The following is a 17,851-nucleotide window of genomic DNA, read 5'->3' as shown; positions in this document are numbered from 1 at the left end:
GTATTTTGGTTGTATTACTTTACTGACCACAAATTGTTTTTCTTTTGGTACAGATTACGTGAATAAATTTGTCATCCACGTGGCCCCATGTTATACTATTCCCACCTTCGTCAACACTTCACCAAACCATTTTTTATGCCTTTGATATAGACTCTTTTTTAAACAAATTTGTCAACACTTAATACTAACCATTATTCACAAAAATTTATCTCAAAAAAAAGAAAAAGAAATGGAAGCATAAAGAGAAAGCTAAAGAATAAAAAAAACGAATAAAGCAAATTCTACTACACCTTTAGTTTATACTTTATACTAAAAAAGAATTGTTAAAGAAGAACATTCACTAAAGGTTTCATGAACATAAGATTAATTAAATGATCTACTAATTAATTACTAAATTAACACAACAAAAACAAAAGGAGACACTTACCAGACAAGATAGAGAAGAGAGGTACACTTCACCTCCTTCATCTTCTTCTTCTCTCTCTCTCTCTCCTGAAGGACCAGAACAACAACAACAACAAAAAATGGGTACAACAGGAAACCCTAATCCATGGGGAACATACGATTCATACAGAGACTGTTCACAAGGAGTATGCAGTGTCTACTGCCCTCAATGGTGTTACGTCATCTTCCCTCCTCCTCCTTCTTTCTACCTCGACGACGAAGACGACTCTTCCTCCTCCGATTTCTCCCCTCTCCTCATCGCTCTTATCGGAATCCTCGCTAGCGCTTTCATCCTCGTCAGCTACTACACTCTCATCTCCAAATACTGCCACCGCCGCCGCCAAAACTCCTCCTCCGCCGCAGCTATCAACAACACAGAGTCCCACGGAAGAATCTCATCCGATTACACCACGTGGCAAGAATCCACGAATCCGAATCAAACGATCGGCGACGGACTCGACGAGTCTCTGATCAAATCGATTACGGTTTACAAATACAAAAAGAACGACGGATTCGTCGAATCTTCAGATTGCTCTGTTTGTTTAAGCGAGTTCCAAGAGAACGAGAGCTTGAGACTTTTACCTAAATGCAACCACGCCTTTCACGTTCCATGTATCGACACGTGGTTGAAATCTCACTCTAATTGTCCTCTCTGCCGTGCTTTCATCGCCGGAGCTGAGATCGTCGTCGTGACAGATCAACCGATCGATGTAGAGAACAATACGGATGATGATTCCGTCGTTGTTGTTGTTAACTTAGATCTGGAAAATTCCAGATCTCGGAATGAGACGGTTGGTGGTGGTAACGGTGGATCGACGCCGAAACCGCCGGAGATGAGGGAGTCTAGAGACGGAGGAGATGAGGATGTGAATCGGAGATCGAGTTCAGGTGCCGCGGTGGTGTCGATCGCTGATATATTGAGGGAGATTGAAGACGAGGAGGAATCGGCGGGTGTGGGAACTTCTCGACGGGTGGATGAAGGAGAAGAAGGAGAGAAGACGCCTCCGCCGTCGGGATCGGCGGTGAATCAATCGAATGGGATTTCGAATTTTCTTGTGGCGGCGATGAAGAGATCTGTTTACGATAGAGCCAAAAATTACCGTTTACCAAATTAAAGTTACCAACCAAAAAAAAAGATTTAATTTAGGGAATTTGAGTTTAATAATTTGTAAAAGGGAATTGTAAAATCAAAAGAGTTTTGAATTTACCGCCCATATATTCTTAATTATTTAGTTTAAATTTATTTATTTTTACTTTTTGTTTTTACTGTTTACCACTATACCGTACTTGGAAAATACCAGTTTTGGTAAGTTTAGATTATGTCAACACCACAATGACATCATGATGCACTTTACGACATTATTACTGTATACTAATTACGATTATTAAGCTTGAATTATGCAATACGATTTTGCTACAAGGGATTTGATTTGATTTGATTTGATGACACCATTATTTAGATTCGGACTCTAATTAATTATTCACGAGATCCTAATATTCATGATGCGAGAGAATGAAAATAAGTAAAGTATAGATTAATCTATGTCTAAAACGAGTTTTTGATTATTTAGATTATAAGATCATTGAGATGTAACACAAATCTTGTAAATATAGACAGAATAAATATAATTTTGTAATTTTCCAATTACTCCTGAAATCAAGGATTCGTTTATAACTCACTCCACTACTATAAATAATTAAAATCCTCTTTGACATCACCTTAAACAGAGGTTCAAGAATAAAAAATCATACTAAACACTCATAAAACTTATCTTTTTCGTTCTTTTTCCGCAATGGCTCAGAAAAACGCAATTCTTTTAGCTATAATTATGTTCTTTGCGTTAATGATCATGTCTTCATCGGCTGATCTTATATCACCTTCAAGCAACGAAGAAGACAAGGCGATGGTAACAAAAGATGTAGATCCACAAGAGTTCCATCGAAAAGAATGTGTCGAGGCGATCAAGAGTGTGCATGGTTGTTTGGAAACAGTTGGTGATATATTCAAAGGGCAATTTCGTGACATGAAACAAGCTTGTTGCAAAACGCTTGATGGGCTTTCTAATAACTGCTGGCCCTCTATGTTTCCCGGGAAACAATACCTTCGTATGACGTTCAAACTAGCATGTCTTTTTACTGACATGAATAAAACTTTTTCCAATAATAACTTTTAACTTTAGTCATATATACTGGTTATTTGTTAGAGAGAATAAGACATGATCAATCATGTCATGATGTAATGTTTTTGATGTCTAATTATTTAGATCAATAAAAGACACTCGTTTTTTTTAGTTTTTTTGAATCATCATATATCCTATGCAGCGGTTAAAGTTAATACTAGCTAGTACATTCTTACGATAATTTGGTCAGATTAATTAATCTCATACACAACATATACCCGCGACACGCTGACACGAATATATTTTTATTCACCGTTACAAAAATTATATTTTATCGTCGTGATAAATCATGCGTTTTTTGAAAATTTCTCAAGTGAATTGACTAAGATCAGACTCATCAATACCCGTGTTTTGGACATCGCGCATATTGGGGTAAATCTTAAAATTGATCTCCCTTCATAAACACCGCATGGTTTCTCATCTATGCATGTATATTCTTGATTTATTGGTTAACACATACTGTAAACGTTATTTAATTGTCAAACTAAGGATATTTTTATTTCAATGTAATGCGTGTTTACACATAGTTTCGACTTTTAGAAAGAAAAAGAAAAAAAAAATCTAAGTCAATAGTAATTTTTTAACAATTAGTCACTGATCATACGTACGTTTATCAAGTTAATTGTGGTAAGCCTAGCTAGCTATGTATATATGTCACCATCATGCTTGCACTAGTTCTACTTAAATAACATATTATCGTATGATTTTGCTGTTTTTTAGGGATTTGGTGACCATATATATTAACATAGACTCATAATATGTGAGACGACAGAATAAGTAATCAAAACGACTACAAAAAAAAATAACCAATAAGCATGATGCGTATTTTGATTTACTTCCAACTTTATATTCGGGGTGCTTATAAGCATGCATGATGCGTATTTTTCTGATTTGCTGTTTACTTGTAAAACTCTATTATTTCTTCAATTTTCAAGCACTATAAACACATTTATCAAATCATGCATAAACAATGTGTTGTGTATTCAATATTCATCATAAACCCACGCACGATCTTCTCAAATCTTCGAAATAGATCATGGCCGAGGCGAAGGAAGGCTCAAGATCGTCGTATCCTATCAAAACCGTCGTCGTTTTGGTCCAAGAGAATCGTTCTTTCGACCACACACTCGGCTGGTTCAAAGAACTAAACCGAGAAATCGACGGAGTCATCAAATCAGACCAGAAATTTAACCCGGTTTTGTCCTCAGACCTAAACTCCTCTCACATTGTCGTCTTCGACGACCAGTCTGAGTACGTTGACCCGAATCCAGGTCACTCCATACGTGATATCTACGAACAAGTGTTCGGTAAGCCATGGGATTCGGGTCACCCGAATCCAAATCCAGGTCCAGCTACAATGTCCGGATTTGCACAAAACGCTGAGCGAAAGATGAAAGGGATGTCCTCCGCGGTTATGAACGGATTTAAACCGGACGCTTTACCGGTTTACAAGGATTTGGTTCAAAATTTCGCCATATGTGATAAGTAAGCCGGTTCACCTGTCTAATTCGGTTTACTAAAAACTGATTTAATCCAATTAAAAACCTTCTAATTTGGTTGTCTAGCGGTTTATAGCAAAATTTGATGCTCGTCTTGTGTTGGATAGGTGGTTCGCGTCGGTTCCAGGTGCGACGCAGCCAAACCGATTGTTTGTGCATTCAGCAACATCACACGGAACAACAAACAACGACAGGAAATTACTAATTGAAGGGTTTCCACAAAAGACAATATTCGAGTCGCTCGATGAAGCTGGTTTCACCTTTGGCGTTTATTACCAATGTTTTCCTACTACTCTCTTTTATAGGTTCTTTAATCTCTACTACCGTTACCAAAGATTTTAGTATTCTTTACGTATCTATCTTTATAAGTATTGTGTGTGTTTGTTTTTTCAGGAATATGAGAAAACTCAAGTATTTGACACATTTCCACGACTACGGACTAAAATTCAAGAAAGATTGTAAAGAAGGGAAGCTACCAAACTACGTTGTGGTTGAACAACGTTGGTATGATCTATTGTCGAATCCAGCTAACGACGACCATCCGTCACATGACGTCTCTCAAGGACAAAAGCTCGTTAAAGAGGTTTACGAGGCCTTGAGATCGAGTCCTCAATGGAACGATATTTTATTCATTATAACATATGACGAACATGGTGGGTTTTACGACCATGTCCCTACTCCGGTTGACGGAGTTCCTAATCCGGATGGTTTCTTGGGATCACCACCGTATAACTTTGAGTTTAACCGTCTCGGAGTTAGGGTCCCCACTTTTTTCATATCTCCTTGGATTGAGCCGGGGACAGGTATATATAATTATTAGTCATAGCCTTTATAGGCATTAATGTTTAAAAGTAAATGATAAAATGTGTAGTTATCCATGGACCAATTAACGGACCGTTCCCATTGTCACAATACGAGCATTCATCAATTCCCGCAACGGTCAAGAAGATTTTTAAACTCAAAGATTTCTTGACAAAGAGAGATTCATGGGCAGGCACTTTTGAATCTGTTATTACTAGAGATTCACCAAGACAAGATTGCCCTGGTAAATTACATTTTGTTCATCTTCTAATAAATTATATTAAAATTTTATTAATTAGTATTTCGAATAAAACTTCATCAATTTTCTTAAATAGAGACATTGTCAAATCCGATCAAAATGAGAGGGACGGTGACAAAGGAAAATGCAGAACTAAGCGACTTTCAAGAAGAGCTTGTAATAGTTGCTGTGGGACTTAAAGGAGACTACAAAAACGAACAACTGATCAACAAGCTATGCAAACAAACTTGTGTCGCGGATGCTTGTAAATACGTTACGAGCGCCTTTGAGAAGTTTTTACAAGAGTCAAGAAAGGCAAGAGAAAGAGGATGTGATGAGAACGAAATCGTTTATTGCGTATGATGATGTCAATCATCATGTTGTGAAACTCCCAAGCCAGATTAATACCTGATTATTATTTTTTAATAAGTGATTCTCTTGCTTCGTTTTGTCATATGATTAAAAAAGTGTATAAAATATCATTGTTTAGAAAGAAAAAATAATTGTAGTGTGTGTATACTATATAAATGTAAATACTAGTAAGATAATAAGATCTATCAATCAAATGACCTCATATTGACTTCCAATTTTTTTTTTCTATTGAACCCAACTGCCGACATAAAAAAAACTAAACTGCTGACGTAAGACTTATAATAATGATGGTTGGAGTTGCCAAGATAACGATAAAGAGATAACTCTGGTTCCCTTTTGCTTAACTTGAGTTAGCACTTGTGTCATTGATATAGCTTGCTCATCACGTTCTCATCCCCCGCACTTTGTGAAGACTAGACTGCTTGACAAATGACTAGCTTAGTTTGGAAACTCCTGACGAATTTGGTTTTGATCAACCTCTTTCGATGTTGTGAATGTTGTCAATAACTTTTTAACTCTTTTCGTTCCTTGTTCCTAACTAACGAAGGAATGTTTTGGGATGGATTGTTAAACTCAAATCTAATACGCATGGGGCTGCTCGAGCCAAGTTTAAGTAGGCTCGAAAGATTTGTAAACTTTGGAGAAAAAAAAACAGAGTCAATTCAAGTTATATATATTTTTGTTATTTATCCAGCAAGTTATTTCCATGATTTTGAATGAAATCTTTACATTTTTCCTAGCGTATATATCCCAATCGTGAAAGAAGGAAGAAAGATTTTTATTTATAAAAAGAGACAAACTCTGCTTTGGTACATGTATAATAATAATAATATATTTTAAAATATTAATATTTTTTGGGACATACTGTATAATAATTGGAAAAAAGAAACTGGTTAATTTCTATTGTCATGAATATATATGACGAGTTAATTATATAGTACTCCCTCCGTTTCAAAATATAGGATGCTTAAGGTAAAACACACATATTAAGATAATTTACTTTTCTTTTAAAAAGTATCATACATATTTAAATTAAAAAAGATTCAACCAATAATAAAGAAAACTGCATAAGTAATGATTACAGATTATTAAATATATATTAAAATTTGCATGGAAAGTTACAAGACATCTTATATTTTGTAACAAAGAAAAGAGGCTAAAACATCTTATATATTGAAACGGAGGGAGTATATGTTTTAATAGTAAAAAGGAAACAAACCAAAAAGAAAAAGCACATTTAACAAATTAGGTTCTCTATCTTCTATATAGAGTGACGGAATGTTTAGGGCTAGGTCTACACGAGGCTATCAATTTCACGGCTTGCGATATTTTGTATAAATTGTTATTTTGAAATACAACAAACATTGTTATTTTGAAATCAAAAATATATTTGTTTTATTATCAAATTAGTAAGAATACTTGTAAGTTATATATATTTAAAATAAACTAATATTTGTAAGTTTTTTTTAAATTACTTTGCAAATTTGAAAAACATTTTAATTTCATGTGATTCCACAAAAGAATACATATTAAAAAAAAGCTTAAAATCCATTTTTAAAAGAACTTGAGAAATGTTGGCATTAAAATGATTATGAAGTGTACAAAATGTCCACACTGAACCACCATCACAACGACAATCAATGACATAGATCTTGGTGTTCCGAGCAACCTTATTCTCAACTCGGATAATCTCGCCACAAAGCCTTTAAGAAAATGGAAAAATTGACCAATTTTTTTTTTTAAAGTTAATACACATTTAGTAATAAGGTTGGGTGAGAAATAACTTGATGGGAAAACCATTAGTTATACAAGAGAATGTTTTGAGGAAAAAGGGCCCTACAAGTAAATCAGTTTTGTTAGCCATCTGACGTCGTGCCATCAGAGTTAGACCAAGCGAACCAACCAAGGGGTTACTTTTTCATAGTCAGAAAATCTAAAACGGTTACTAGTAGATTTTTACTAGATGTTGTGGCGACTGAGTGTTTTGTCAAAACGATGGCAGTATCTTTGGGAACAGCAGAGACTACTTCATGATGATGTTGATATTGTAGTGATTCTCCACACTGGATAAATATTACATTTGTACTCTCATTACCAAATGACTCCGCTTGGTGGATAGATTTCATTATGGAACATGAAGATCCTTCCTCTCTGCGGACATTGGATAGTTTGCTGACTAGACAAGCATTTGTATTCCTTTCCTTGTATGGTACGCCACAAAATTGATCGAGTATAAGTTACTCCACTACTCGCTGATCGGGTAATAAATGGGCCACTGCAGCTTTATTTTTAGACCAAATTCATGTTAGAAAATCTAAAGATTTGTCGTAGCACAAATAAGAGTATTGGTGGATTGTCACAATCACAATTGTACACTCTAGCATTTATATTCCACCTAGATCCAAAGATCATACGATCGAATTCATCTTCTATTTTTTGCCTTTTATGACCACGAATTACAGTATTGATTTTATGAAAAGGCATCTCTTGGAGGAATATGCACTATTAATACTAATTTAAATCAAAACAATATGTATTGTCTTTATTTAATTTATCGTTTATTCGCATATTCTCGTTTATATTCTTTGCCGTAACGTGTGTTCTTATTTTTCTTGACAATTTTCTTCTCGTTCATATATCTATGTTTATAAGTTACAAGTAACTCAAGTCTCATAGTAATATAATATATAGTATAATTTAGCTGCGAGGAAAATGACACTTCAAACACATAATTTAAACAACTAACATAGTAACACTACCATAAAATTCTATGAAATAAAAAAAAACATATAGTAATTTAAACTAAATAGATGGAATCAGAAAGTGAGAGAATAATGAATTTGTTGACACAAACCAATTTTAACACAATAATTAAAATAAATGTTGTCGTAAAGATATCAACCTTGCCACAAATTATTATTTTCCAATTCCAGCTTATGGGTGCTGGTAGTTGTTGTATCAATTACTATTTTACCAAAACTGGTAATAATTTTATTTCCCTCTCCAACTTTTATTTGGAATAGTTGACTGGTTATACCAATTCAGTGGATAATATATAACTTATGACGTGCGTAGGTGATTTGTTGTTTACGTCTACACACTAGTTCTTCAAATCTCTAATGATCACTATATATTTATAAACCCCACGAGTTCTTTCTACTCAAAACGTTTTAACACTCGCAAAAGAAAATTAAACAGAATGGTCGAGAGGACGGAAAGCTCAGGATCGTATCCGATCAAAACCGTGGTCGTTTTGGTTCAAGAGAATCGTTCTTTCGACCATACCCTCGGCTGGTTTAAAGAATTAAACCGGGAAATCGACGGCGTCACGAAATCTGATCCCAAATCCAACCCGGTTTCGTCCTCCGACCCAAACTCTCTTGGAGTCGTCTTCGGAGACCAGTCTCAGTACGTTGACCCGGATCCAGGTCACTCCATTCAGGATATCTACGAACAAGTGTTTGGTAAGCCATGGGATTCAGGTAAACCGAATCCAAACCCGGGTCCAGCTACCATGTCCGGTTTTGCTCAAAACGCCGAGAGAAATAAGAAAGGGATGTCTTCCGCGGTTATGAACGGGTTCAAGCCAGACGCTTTGCCGGTTTACAAGGAATTGGTTCAAAATTTCGCCATATGTGATAGGTAAACCGGTTTGGTTCATCTGATCTTGAATTAATTTAACTTTACTTCTTCCGGTTTAAAGCAAAATTTGGTGGTTTTTTGTGTTCGGCAGGTGGTTTGCATCGGTTCCAGCATCAACGCAGCCAAACCGATTGTACGTACACTCAGCAACATCACATGGAGCAACAAGCAACGACAAGAAATTGCTAATCGAAGGGTTTCCACAGAAGACGATATTTGAGTCGTTGGATGAAGCTGGTTTAAGCTTCGGCATATACCACCAATTCCCTCCTTCTACTCTCTTCTATAGGTTTTTTTATTCTCTACCAAGTTACGACTAATTAAAACATTAAGATAGTCGTATAAACAAAGTAAGTAGTGAAAAAGAAAATCTTATCCAAAAAAAATGTAAGCTATTAATATTTTGTTTGTTTCAGGAACTTGAGAAAACTGAAGTATTTGACACGTTTCCACCAATACGGAATACAATTCAAGAAAGATTGTAAAGAAGGAAAACTACCAAACTACGTCGTAGTGGAACAACGTTGGTTTGATCTATTGTCAACTCCAGCCAACGACGATCATCCATCTCACGACGTCTCCAAAGGTCAAAAACTTGTGAAAGAGGTCTACGAGGCATTGAGGTCGAGTCCTCAATGGAACGAGATTTTATTCATTATAACGTATGACGAGCATGGTGGATTTTACGACCATGTACCTACTCCCATCGACGGAGTTCCTAATCCGGATGGTATCTTAGGACCACCACCTTATAATTTTGAGTTTAACCGGCTCGGAGTTAGGGTTCCGACATTCTTCATCTCTCCTTGGATTGAGCCTGGGACAGGTACGTAATTTATTAGCGGTAGACATTAATTTAATTTAGTTATCTTATATTCTAATCAACTCCTAATGTCTTAAAATGTGTAGTCATTCATGGACCAAATGGGCCGTACCCAAGGTCACAATATGAGCATTCATCAATTCCCGCAACGGTAAAGAAGATTTTTAAACTCAAAGATTTCTTGACAAAGAGAGATTCATGGGCAGGCACTTTTGAATCTGTTATTACTAGAGATTCACCAAGACTAGATTGCCCTGGTAAATTACTGCTTCTTTTATTTTTTAATCTAACCATAGGCCCATATATCATCATTATTTATGGTTGTTTTGAATACAAACTTCAATCTTTCTTTTTTTTTCTTAAAATAGAAACATTATCAACTCCGGTTAAGCTAAGAGCGACGGTGGCAAAAGAAAATGCACAACTAAGCGAATTTCAAGAAGAGCTTGTAATAATGGCTGCGGGATTAAAAGGAGACTACAAAAACGAAGAATTGATCCACAAGCTATGCAAAGAAACTTGCGTTGCTGACGCTTCCAAATACGTTACGAACGCGTTTGATAAGTTTATGGAAGAGTCTAGGAAGGCAAGAGAAAGAGGATGTGATGAGAACGACATCGTTTATTGCAATGATGATGATGATGATCATGTTGTGACACCAACACATTCAGAAGCACCAAATGCTGCTCCTAAACCGAAAACTCAAAGGTCTTTTTTCAGTAAGTTGTTCTCTTGCTTTGTTCGCCATGATTGAAAAAGTGTAAAACAAAATAAAAATGAATTAGAATTACTTGTAATAAAATTGTATGTGTTTGGACTTTGGTTAAGACTTATGTAAGAGCGCTTTCATGTCTCGTGTATATTTTTCTTTCGTTGTATAGCAAAGTTAAGAACTTACACAATTATTTGCATATTTCATCTTCTTTCATAAATCTTTAGATTAGATGAGATCTACTTTAATTATTCGAATGGAGTAGATTATATCAAAAGACTAATTAAAGACTAAAGTAACTAAAGGCAAAACCATATTAGCCACTGGGTCCAAATTATAATTGTAATTGAATGATTAAAAAGATACTAACTTTTGATATATTAACTAACATATGGTATGCATATGTGACATTATGTCATAATAGCACATATTATGAATTTGTATTTAACTAATATTCCATCTAAACGAAACATTAGTAGTACACAGTAATCAACGAATGGTTAATTTTCCTCTCCAAGAAAAAATCTTATCGTTTGCAAAATTTGTTCTGTATCTAATAAAACGACTCATACGGAGACGTGCTACAGACTATATAGTTTTAGCAATAATAATTTGGTCAACACCTAATTCCATCTACTCCATTGTCATTTTGAAAGATAGAGACTAATTATATATAATGCAATACGTATCGCCCATATATAACCTTAATTAAATTTTCATTTAACAATGGTAAAAAGAGTTATAAGAATCACATGCATTATATAAACTGTCATTTTAAATAACGTTTTTTTTTTCCTATGCACTAAAAATAAAAGATGAGTTCTTTTGCCACCTCACCGAACGTGAGAGGAAACAAATCCAAAAAATTACCGTTTATGAGTTTCAAAGATATCTTATAATTAAATGTAAAACTATACTACCATTTTATTTATATAAGGGGATTTACTAATCATAAAGAATATTAAGGCTACCATTTATTAACACGAGACACAGCTAATTAATTAAGAGAGACAGAGAGAGAGAGAGGTCAGAGAACACAACTAAAGAAGTCAGATTTTTTTTTTTTTTTTTTTTTTGTCATTAACGAAAATATGGTGGCGGAGACGAGCTCTGGTGGTGGCTCATCATCTTCTCCGATCAAAACCGTTGTCGTTTTGGTCCAGGAGAACAGGTCCTTCGACAACATGTTAGGTTGGTTCAAGGAGCTTAACCCAGAAATCGATGGAGTATCCGAATCCGAACCAAGATCCAACCCAATCTCCACATCCGACCCTAACTCTGCTCAAGTCTTCTTCGGCAAAGAATCTCAGAACATTGATCCTGATCCCGGTCACTCTTTTCAGGTACACCTCCGGTTCAGTCATTAACCGGTCTGATGAACATATAAATTCCTTATGGTTATTTTGGATTTTTCGGTTCGATACAACTGAACCGGGCAATTGAAATGGTTTAGTCAACGTATCTTATAAAAAATGTTCAGGCGATATACGAACAAGTGTTTGGGAAACCGTTCAGCCACGAGAGTCCGTACCCGGATCCGAAAATGAACGGGTTCGTACAAAACGCGGAGGCGATCACAAAAGGCATGTCGGAGAAAGTAGTGATGCAAGGGTTCCCGCCGGAGAGACTTCCGGTATTCAAAGAACTAGTTCAAGAATTCGCCGTGTGTGACCGGTGGTTCTCGTCGTTGCCTTCGTCCACGCAGCCTAACCGACTCTACGTACATTCGGCGACTTCAAACGGTGCGTTTAGTAATGACACTAACGCACTTGTACGTGGGTTTCCTCAGAAGACAGTGTTCGAGTCACTTGAAGAGAGTGGTTTCACGTTTGGGATTTATTACCAATCTTTTCCTAATTGCCTCTTTTACAGGTAATAATATTTTACTTCTTCTTTTTATTTTACTTTGAAAAGAGTTACGAATTTACACGATTGTAGAAATAATCAAATATTATTATCATATAATATAAATCAAATAACGTTAGTAATGACACCTGGATTGCAATATATCTACTTCATTGCTTAGTGTTATATATATTATTAAATTTCGAAAAATACTATGAAAGTTGCTAATCTAAATTTTATAACAAAAACATATGAGATTCAATTTTTGAAAAGAAGAATCATTATTGGGGTTTGCATGTGTCCAGCTGTGTAGAGTGTAGACTGAACAAGTTGTCCAATTAATACTTTTTGATACTCATTAAAATGATAAGTTACGCCATTATGGTTCATGTAAATGTAATAATTTAATTAATCAAATTAATAATATTTAAAATTTGAATACTATGAATTAGGAACATGAGGAAATTGAAGTACGTGGATAATTTCCATCAATACCACTTGAGTTTCAAGAGACATTGCAAAGCAGGGAAGCTTCCAAACTATGTGGTCATCGAACCAAGATACTTCAAGATTATGTCGGCTCCAGCCAATGATGATCACCCCAAAAACGACGTCGCTGATGGCCAAAACCTAGTCAAAGAGATCTACGAAGCCTTAAGAGCTAGTCCTCAGTGGAACGAGATTCTCTTTGTTGTTGTTTATGATGAACATGGAGGTTATTATGACCATGTCCCTACGCCAGTCATTGGTGTCCCAAACCCTGATGGTCTTGTTAGACCCGAGCCTTACAATTTTAAGTTTGATCGACTTGGTGTGAGGGTTCCTGCATTGCTGATTTCACCTTGGATCGAACCTGGAACCGGTATGTATATTCTCTCAAATTAATGGAACCAATTTGTATATTAGGTTCAAAACGGGGTATTGATTAGATTAGTGTACATTGCTCTTAGGGTTAGGGGTGCGTAATTTAGTAGAGTAAGGGCTGATTAAAATTGTTGTTGTATATAAATAAAGGTTTATATATAATTTGCTCAACTGTTATATAAAACTTATTGTTCGTAACATGATTTTGTAGTGTTGCACGAGCCAAACGGACCAGAGCCAACGTCGCAGTTTGAGCACTCATCAATCCCGGCAACACTGAAAAAAATATTCAACCTCAAGAGCTTTCTTACAAAGCGTGACGAATGGGCAGGAACACTCGATGCTGTCATCAACCGGACCAGCCCAAGGACAGACTGCCCCGGTATAACTATTGGTTATATCAAGTCGGTTATGTTTCCATAGTAGATGCAAATTAGGTTTGCTATTATAATTCTTTTCATCTTCCGATTCTTTCAGTTACATTACCAGAACTTCCACGGCCAAGAGACATAGACATTGGAACACAAGAAGAAGATGAAGATCTCACTGATTTTCAAATTGAGTTGATTCAAGCAGCCGCTGTACTAAAAGGAGATCATGTAAAAGACATTTACCCGTTGAAGCTCGCGGAGAACATGAAGGTTTTGGATGCAGCAAAGTACGTAGAAGAAGCTTTCACTAGATTCAATGGTGAGTCCAAAAAAGCTAAAGAGGGAGGTCGTGATGGACATGAGATCCTTGATCTTTCTAAAGGATCTACTCGTCACTCGAATCCAAAATCTTTCATTCAGAAGCTCTTCTCTTGTTTGATTTGTGATAATTAAACTTGAGTTAAAAAGTTTTATATTCGATCATTTGAGACTTGGTAATTTTTCTCGGATTTTATATGAAGAGCGTTTGTACTTTGATATTTTAGTTTGTTTCCAAATTTTCCTTTTTTTTTATGTTTTCTTAAACCAGTATATATCCTTTTTTACACAAGACAATAATAAGAGAGAAAGATCACAGCTTCTAGTACAAGTAACAGAAACAACAGACGATTTTGTAGAGAATTAGTTTTTTTCCAAACACATCAACTAATTATAATAATAACACACACAAGAGCAGAATTAGCAGAATTAACAGAAACAGAAGATGATATAGTAATGTTGTTCTTTTGTCTCTTTGATCAGGGATGATGTTACATTTCTGTAGAGAGCTAGACAACATTTTTACTGGTCTGCAAGCAGCTTAGAACCTGGATAAGAGAACAACCTCACAGTGTTTACATAACTTAACTCCGCGAGCTCTTCTTTCTTCATGTTTGACAGGTTCGCAACATAATCTAGTACCTGTTCATCGCCGAAAAACATCATCAGACGAGTAATGTGTAATCTAATCAGCAGAAACAAGACAAAAAGTCAAGTGACAATATAACATACAGCAAGAATGTTTGCAGGCTCATTGAGAGTTGGTTTTGGATCCGAAGCACTATCATCTGATTTTGGTAACCCGTCAGGTGAATCCGTCTCCAATAAGAACCTATCCGAAGGAATCTACACCAGACCCGGTCAAAACATTAAAAAAAAATCAATACTTTCGTTATCCAGAAGTTGTCTTTGTTACAGAGGGAAAAAAACAAACCGATTTCAGAGTCTCCTTTGCAATTTTCTCATCAATGTAAGTGAACCAGCCAGAAAAGGAGAAGTATGCACCAAGCTCTGCGAGTTGAGGAACAACTTCAGCTGAACCATTGAATGAATGAAGAATCACACCAGCAGGAAAAGGTCCCACGGATCTGCATGTATATATTTCGAGAAACTTAATGCGACATATGGAAAAAAGAACATTATAGGCTTTCCCCTTCAAAATCTTTGTAAATGCAACATGTAGATATGTATATACATACCTCATTATCTCTAAGAGATCATCGAATGCATCGATGCAATGAACTGCTACAGGTCTGTTCAGCTCTTTTGCAAGTTCAAGCTGCGGGCGAAACACGACTAGCTGGTCTGAGTAATCAATTCCTGCTGCTAAGGGACCTTTGTCTAACCCAATCTGCAAAAAGACATAAATTTTATGGAGATATTAATATGATGAGATCTCAGCCAAAATCCAAAATCATACATTAAAACATATCATTTTGCGGTTTATACTTAATCTTGGACCAACAAAGTAAACATTTAAGAATTTAGGAAAATAATAGATGAATCAAGAGATAAAGAGACTAACTTCTCCAACAGCAGCAGTAGGAGTGGTCTCAAATAACTTCTTCAATGTGTTAAACCAATGAGGGCTTCTATCAGCAATAAACCTGCAAACCAAAAACATAGCAAAGATCAGGAACAATCTTTGATCTGAACCTTTTTGCATCAACTCGAATTCATCTGCATATAAAAATTCATACCAAGGATGAATTCCAAAGCAAGGAACAACAGAAGGATACGTCTCTCCCATCTCTTTCACCAAGTCCCAATCTTTCTGTCTCCATAAACAAAACCCGTTAAAATATGTATACATGTGAGTAATAGTACTGACTATAAAAAATTGGGAACATACCTCGGAGGTCCCATTGACTGCGAAATTGGTAACACCAACAGCTAAAGCTGCAGATATGAGCTGGGAGGCTTTATCGATGACCCTCTTGTCCTGGAGGTGACAATGAGCATCAAACAACTTCATTTTCACCGTGATGTTCTTGGTTCTAATAGATCCCTGTGACTTCTTTCTTCTCTTTTGAGGTTCTTAAATAATCTGGAGAGACATCTATATATAATAGATGGTTCATGTACTGTGTTTATTATAGCTTAACCCAAAAGATATGGTTTCATCATATGATTAACACAAAAGAGTTGACTTTGGAGATAGTTTGAGGTTTCACAGACGCTACAAAACTGTGATCTGGATTTTACTTGAACTTGAAGACTGAAATGACTAACCTTTGTGTTTGATAGATTAATTACAGTAAACAAATACTTTCCGTATTAACCTAACTTGTGTAAGACTAGAGTAAGGAACAAAAATAAGACTTAAATAAGATTTATCTCTATCTGTGATATTATCAAGAACAAAACAAAGACAGCTCATATGTTTTGTTTAAACGCACATACAGAGACAGGCATGTCTTGAAAGATGGGTTTCCTCTGTGGGTATTGACTTTGTTGGTTTCAAGACCACCTGAAGATTAAAATAAAGAAGATGAAATGTAGATTGGATAATGTAATTATTACCTGTCCGAAGACACAGTCAAGGAAGGCATAAACATCTTCTTCTGGCTGATTGATGCTGTCATTTTCTTCAATTACTTAGAGGAGCACGATTGAAGTAACAAATTCTTGGCATTGAAGTTTCGACCATATAAAGAAGATTCAAGAGCTTTAGTCACACTTATGTGAGCTTTTCAAACGTCTAAAGGAGGCGTTGTTATCATCTGATAAACGCCATGAACCACATTATGAAGCTCCTCCCAGATAGATTTATACACCATCCTCTGCCATATCGCTGAGGATATGCCCTTGAACGCCGCTGATACCACGTTAATGCTGCAACAAAACAATGAGACATCAAACCAGAGAGTCATAACTGTTACAAACTTTGATCCATTTATCTGCAGCTTGTTCAAATCAAGACCAGAGTAAAGAAGATGAGCTCTAAAGTTGCTAGGTGCTTCGTGAAAAATGTGGTCCATCTTCATCTCAGAAACAGAACAATCCAACACACAGATGAGATCTCACAACTTCGATTTGTATAAACTTTTTGGAATATGATTTAACAGAAGAACAAAGAGTTAAGCAAAAGTTACCACCAAACACATCGTCCCCCTTCACCAGACATATCCTTGACAATGACCGACTCTGCGTCCATTAATTTTTTGATCTGCGCAATGAAAACCTCATGAACAAACATTTCTTCAAGCTTAAACACAAGCAACTAATGTGATCTTAGTTGGCTCATTTGGCAACTCAATGTCAACATTAAGAAAACGTGGCAGCATCATCAATCTAAAGCTCTAATGCCAAAAAAGAAAAAAAGAAGATCATGAGTTATGATTCGTAACAATGTGGAAAAAAAAAAAAAAAATCTCACCTTTTTCTCCATGGATTACATAAGGGGCAGATCAATAGACACAGAATCATTTACTTAAGAAGCTCTAGTACTGAAAAGACGATGTTTAATCCCGGAAACCCCAAACACTTCATTCACAGCAAATCGCAGAAACGAGCTAAAACAATTCGAATCGCTAATGAGACAAGAAGCAAAGAAGAAGTAAGAGGGTCTAATCTGAGAACGGAACAGGAGATGAAGGCTTTGTGATCTAGTCGAGAAGAGTACAATGTACGGACGAGAAGCAGCCATTAAGTTCTTCCCCCATTGCTGACTGGACTGACTCTGAGACTCAAAGAAGAGATGAACTTTTTTTTTTTTTTTTTTTTTTTTTTGTGAATTTTG

General features: G+C 35.9%; 3 protein-coding genes and 2 pseudogenes across 24 annotated transcripts; 4 read left to right on the top strand and 1 right to left on the bottom strand.

Annotated features, from left to right (window-relative positions):
- Window positions 1-279: 279 nt before the first annotated feature.
- Window positions 280-1,669, top strand: LOC104744448 (RING-H2 finger protein ATL51 pseudogene; annotated as a pseudogene). The gene has a single exon (XR_015582685.1). The product of XR_015582685.1 is annotated as an RING-H2 finger protein ATL51 pseudogene (transcript).
- A 1,848-nt stretch (window positions 1,670-3,517) lies between these two features.
- LOC104744447 (non-specific phospholipase C5-like) lies at window positions 3,518-5,729 on the top strand (annotated as a pseudogene). Its single transcript, XR_015581897.1, has 5 exons — window positions 3,518-4,109; window positions 4,231-4,428; window positions 4,517-4,926; window positions 4,995-5,168; window positions 5,260-5,729. The product of XR_015581897.1 is annotated as a non-specific phospholipase C5-like (transcript).
- A 2,918-nt stretch (window positions 5,730-8,647) lies between these two features.
- On the top strand, window positions 8,648-10,912 carry LOC104744445 (non-specific phospholipase C4). Its single transcript, XM_010465500.3, has 5 exons — window positions 8,648-9,176; window positions 9,268-9,465; window positions 9,593-10,002; window positions 10,086-10,256; window positions 10,368-10,912. Exons 1-5 carry the CDS (start codon window positions 8,734-8,736, stop codon window positions 10,751-10,753), a joined length of 1,608 nt encoding a protein of 535 aa, XP_010463802.1. The 5' UTR covers window positions 8,648-8,733; the 3' UTR covers window positions 10,754-10,912.
- Window positions 10,913-11,667: 755 nt separating this feature from the next.
- LOC104744444 (non-specific phospholipase C3-like) lies at window positions 11,668-14,330 on the top strand. The gene is made up of 5 exons (XM_010465499.2): window positions 11,668-12,054; window positions 12,192-12,583; window positions 13,009-13,418; window positions 13,632-13,802; window positions 13,898-14,330. The coding sequence occupies exons 1-5, from the start codon at window positions 11,803-11,805 to the stop codon at window positions 14,242-14,244; spliced, it is 1,572 nt and encodes a 523-aa protein (XP_010463801.1). The 5' UTR covers window positions 11,668-11,802; the 3' UTR covers window positions 14,245-14,330.
- A 130-nt stretch (window positions 14,331-14,460) lies between these two features.
- Window positions 14,461-17,849, bottom strand: LOC104744443 (uncharacterized). 20 transcript variants are annotated; one of them, XM_087487778.1, is made up of 12 exons: window positions 17,735-17,840; window positions 17,489-17,642; window positions 17,205-17,278; window positions 17,033-17,090; window positions 16,633-16,944; window positions 15,962-16,051; window positions 15,810-15,883; window positions 15,635-15,716; window positions 15,309-15,460; window positions 15,044-15,197; window positions 14,842-14,955; window positions 14,461-14,751 (listed from the first exon to the last, which is right to left on the bottom strand). In XM_087487778.1, the coding sequence occupies exons 7-12, from the start codon at window positions 15,857-15,859 to the stop codon at window positions 14,632-14,634; spliced, it is 672 nt and encodes a 223-aa protein (XP_087343904.1). In that variant the 5' UTR covers window positions 15,860-15,883; window positions 15,962-16,051; window positions 16,633-16,944; window positions 17,033-17,090; window positions 17,205-17,278; window positions 17,489-17,642; window positions 17,735-17,840; the 3' UTR covers window positions 14,461-14,631. The 20 variants fall into 20 exon arrangements, with proteins under 20 accessions (XP_087343904.1, XP_087343894.1, XP_087343893.1 ...); XM_087487768.1 differs by having other exon boundaries at window positions 15,962-16,168; window positions 16,513-16,944; window positions 17,735-17,828; XM_087487767.1 differs by having other exon boundaries at window positions 15,962-16,168; window positions 17,735-17,828.
- Between the last annotated feature and the right edge of the window lie 2 nt (window positions 17,850-17,851).

Source organism: Camelina sativa, chromosome 15 (assembly GCF_030686135.1).
Source record: "Camelina sativa cultivar CO46 ecotype springtype chromosome 15, ASM3068613v1".
NCBI lineage: Eukaryota > Viridiplantae > Streptophyta > Magnoliopsida > Brassicales > Brassicaceae > Camelina > Camelina sativa.
Note: the sequence above shows the minus strand (reverse complement) of the source record. Positions and strands in the feature narration are given on the sequence as shown.

Coding starts and splice junctions, on each gene's coding strand:
- LOC104744445 (XM_010465500.3), top strand. CDS start 8,734: ATGGTCGAGAGGACGGAAAGCTCAGGATCGTATCCGATCAAAACCGTG. Junction 9,466..9,592: donor CCTTCTACTCTCTTCTATAG/GTTTTTTTATTC, acceptor TGTTTGTTTCAG/GAACTTGAGAAAACTGAAGT. Junction 10,257..10,367: donor ACCAAGACTAGATTGCCCTG/GTAAATTACTGC, acceptor TTCTTAAAATAG/AAACATTATCAACTCCGGTT.
- LOC104744444 (XM_010465499.2), top strand. CDS start 11,803: ATGGTGGCGGAGACGAGCTCTGGTGGTGGCTCATCATCTTCTCCGATC. Junction 12,055..12,191: donor ATCCCGGTCACTCTTTTCAG/GTACACCTCCGG, acceptor AAAAATGTTCAG/GCGATATACGAACAAGTGTT. Junction 13,419..13,631: donor TTGGATCGAACCTGGAACCG/GTATGTATATTC, acceptor ATGATTTTGTAG/TGTTGCACGAGCCAAACGGA.
- LOC104744443 (XM_087487760.1), bottom strand. CDS start 16,084: ATGAAGTTGTTTGATGCTCATTGTCACCTCCAGGACAAGAGGGTCATC. Junction 15,461..15,634: donor CTACTGCTGCTGTTGGAGAA/GTTAGTCTCTTT, acceptor GTCTTTTTGCAG/ATTGGGTTAGACAAAGGTCC. Junction 15,198..15,308: donor GATCTCTTAGAGATAATGAG/GTATGTATATAC, acceptor ATATACATGCAG/ATCCGTGGGACCTTTTCCTG.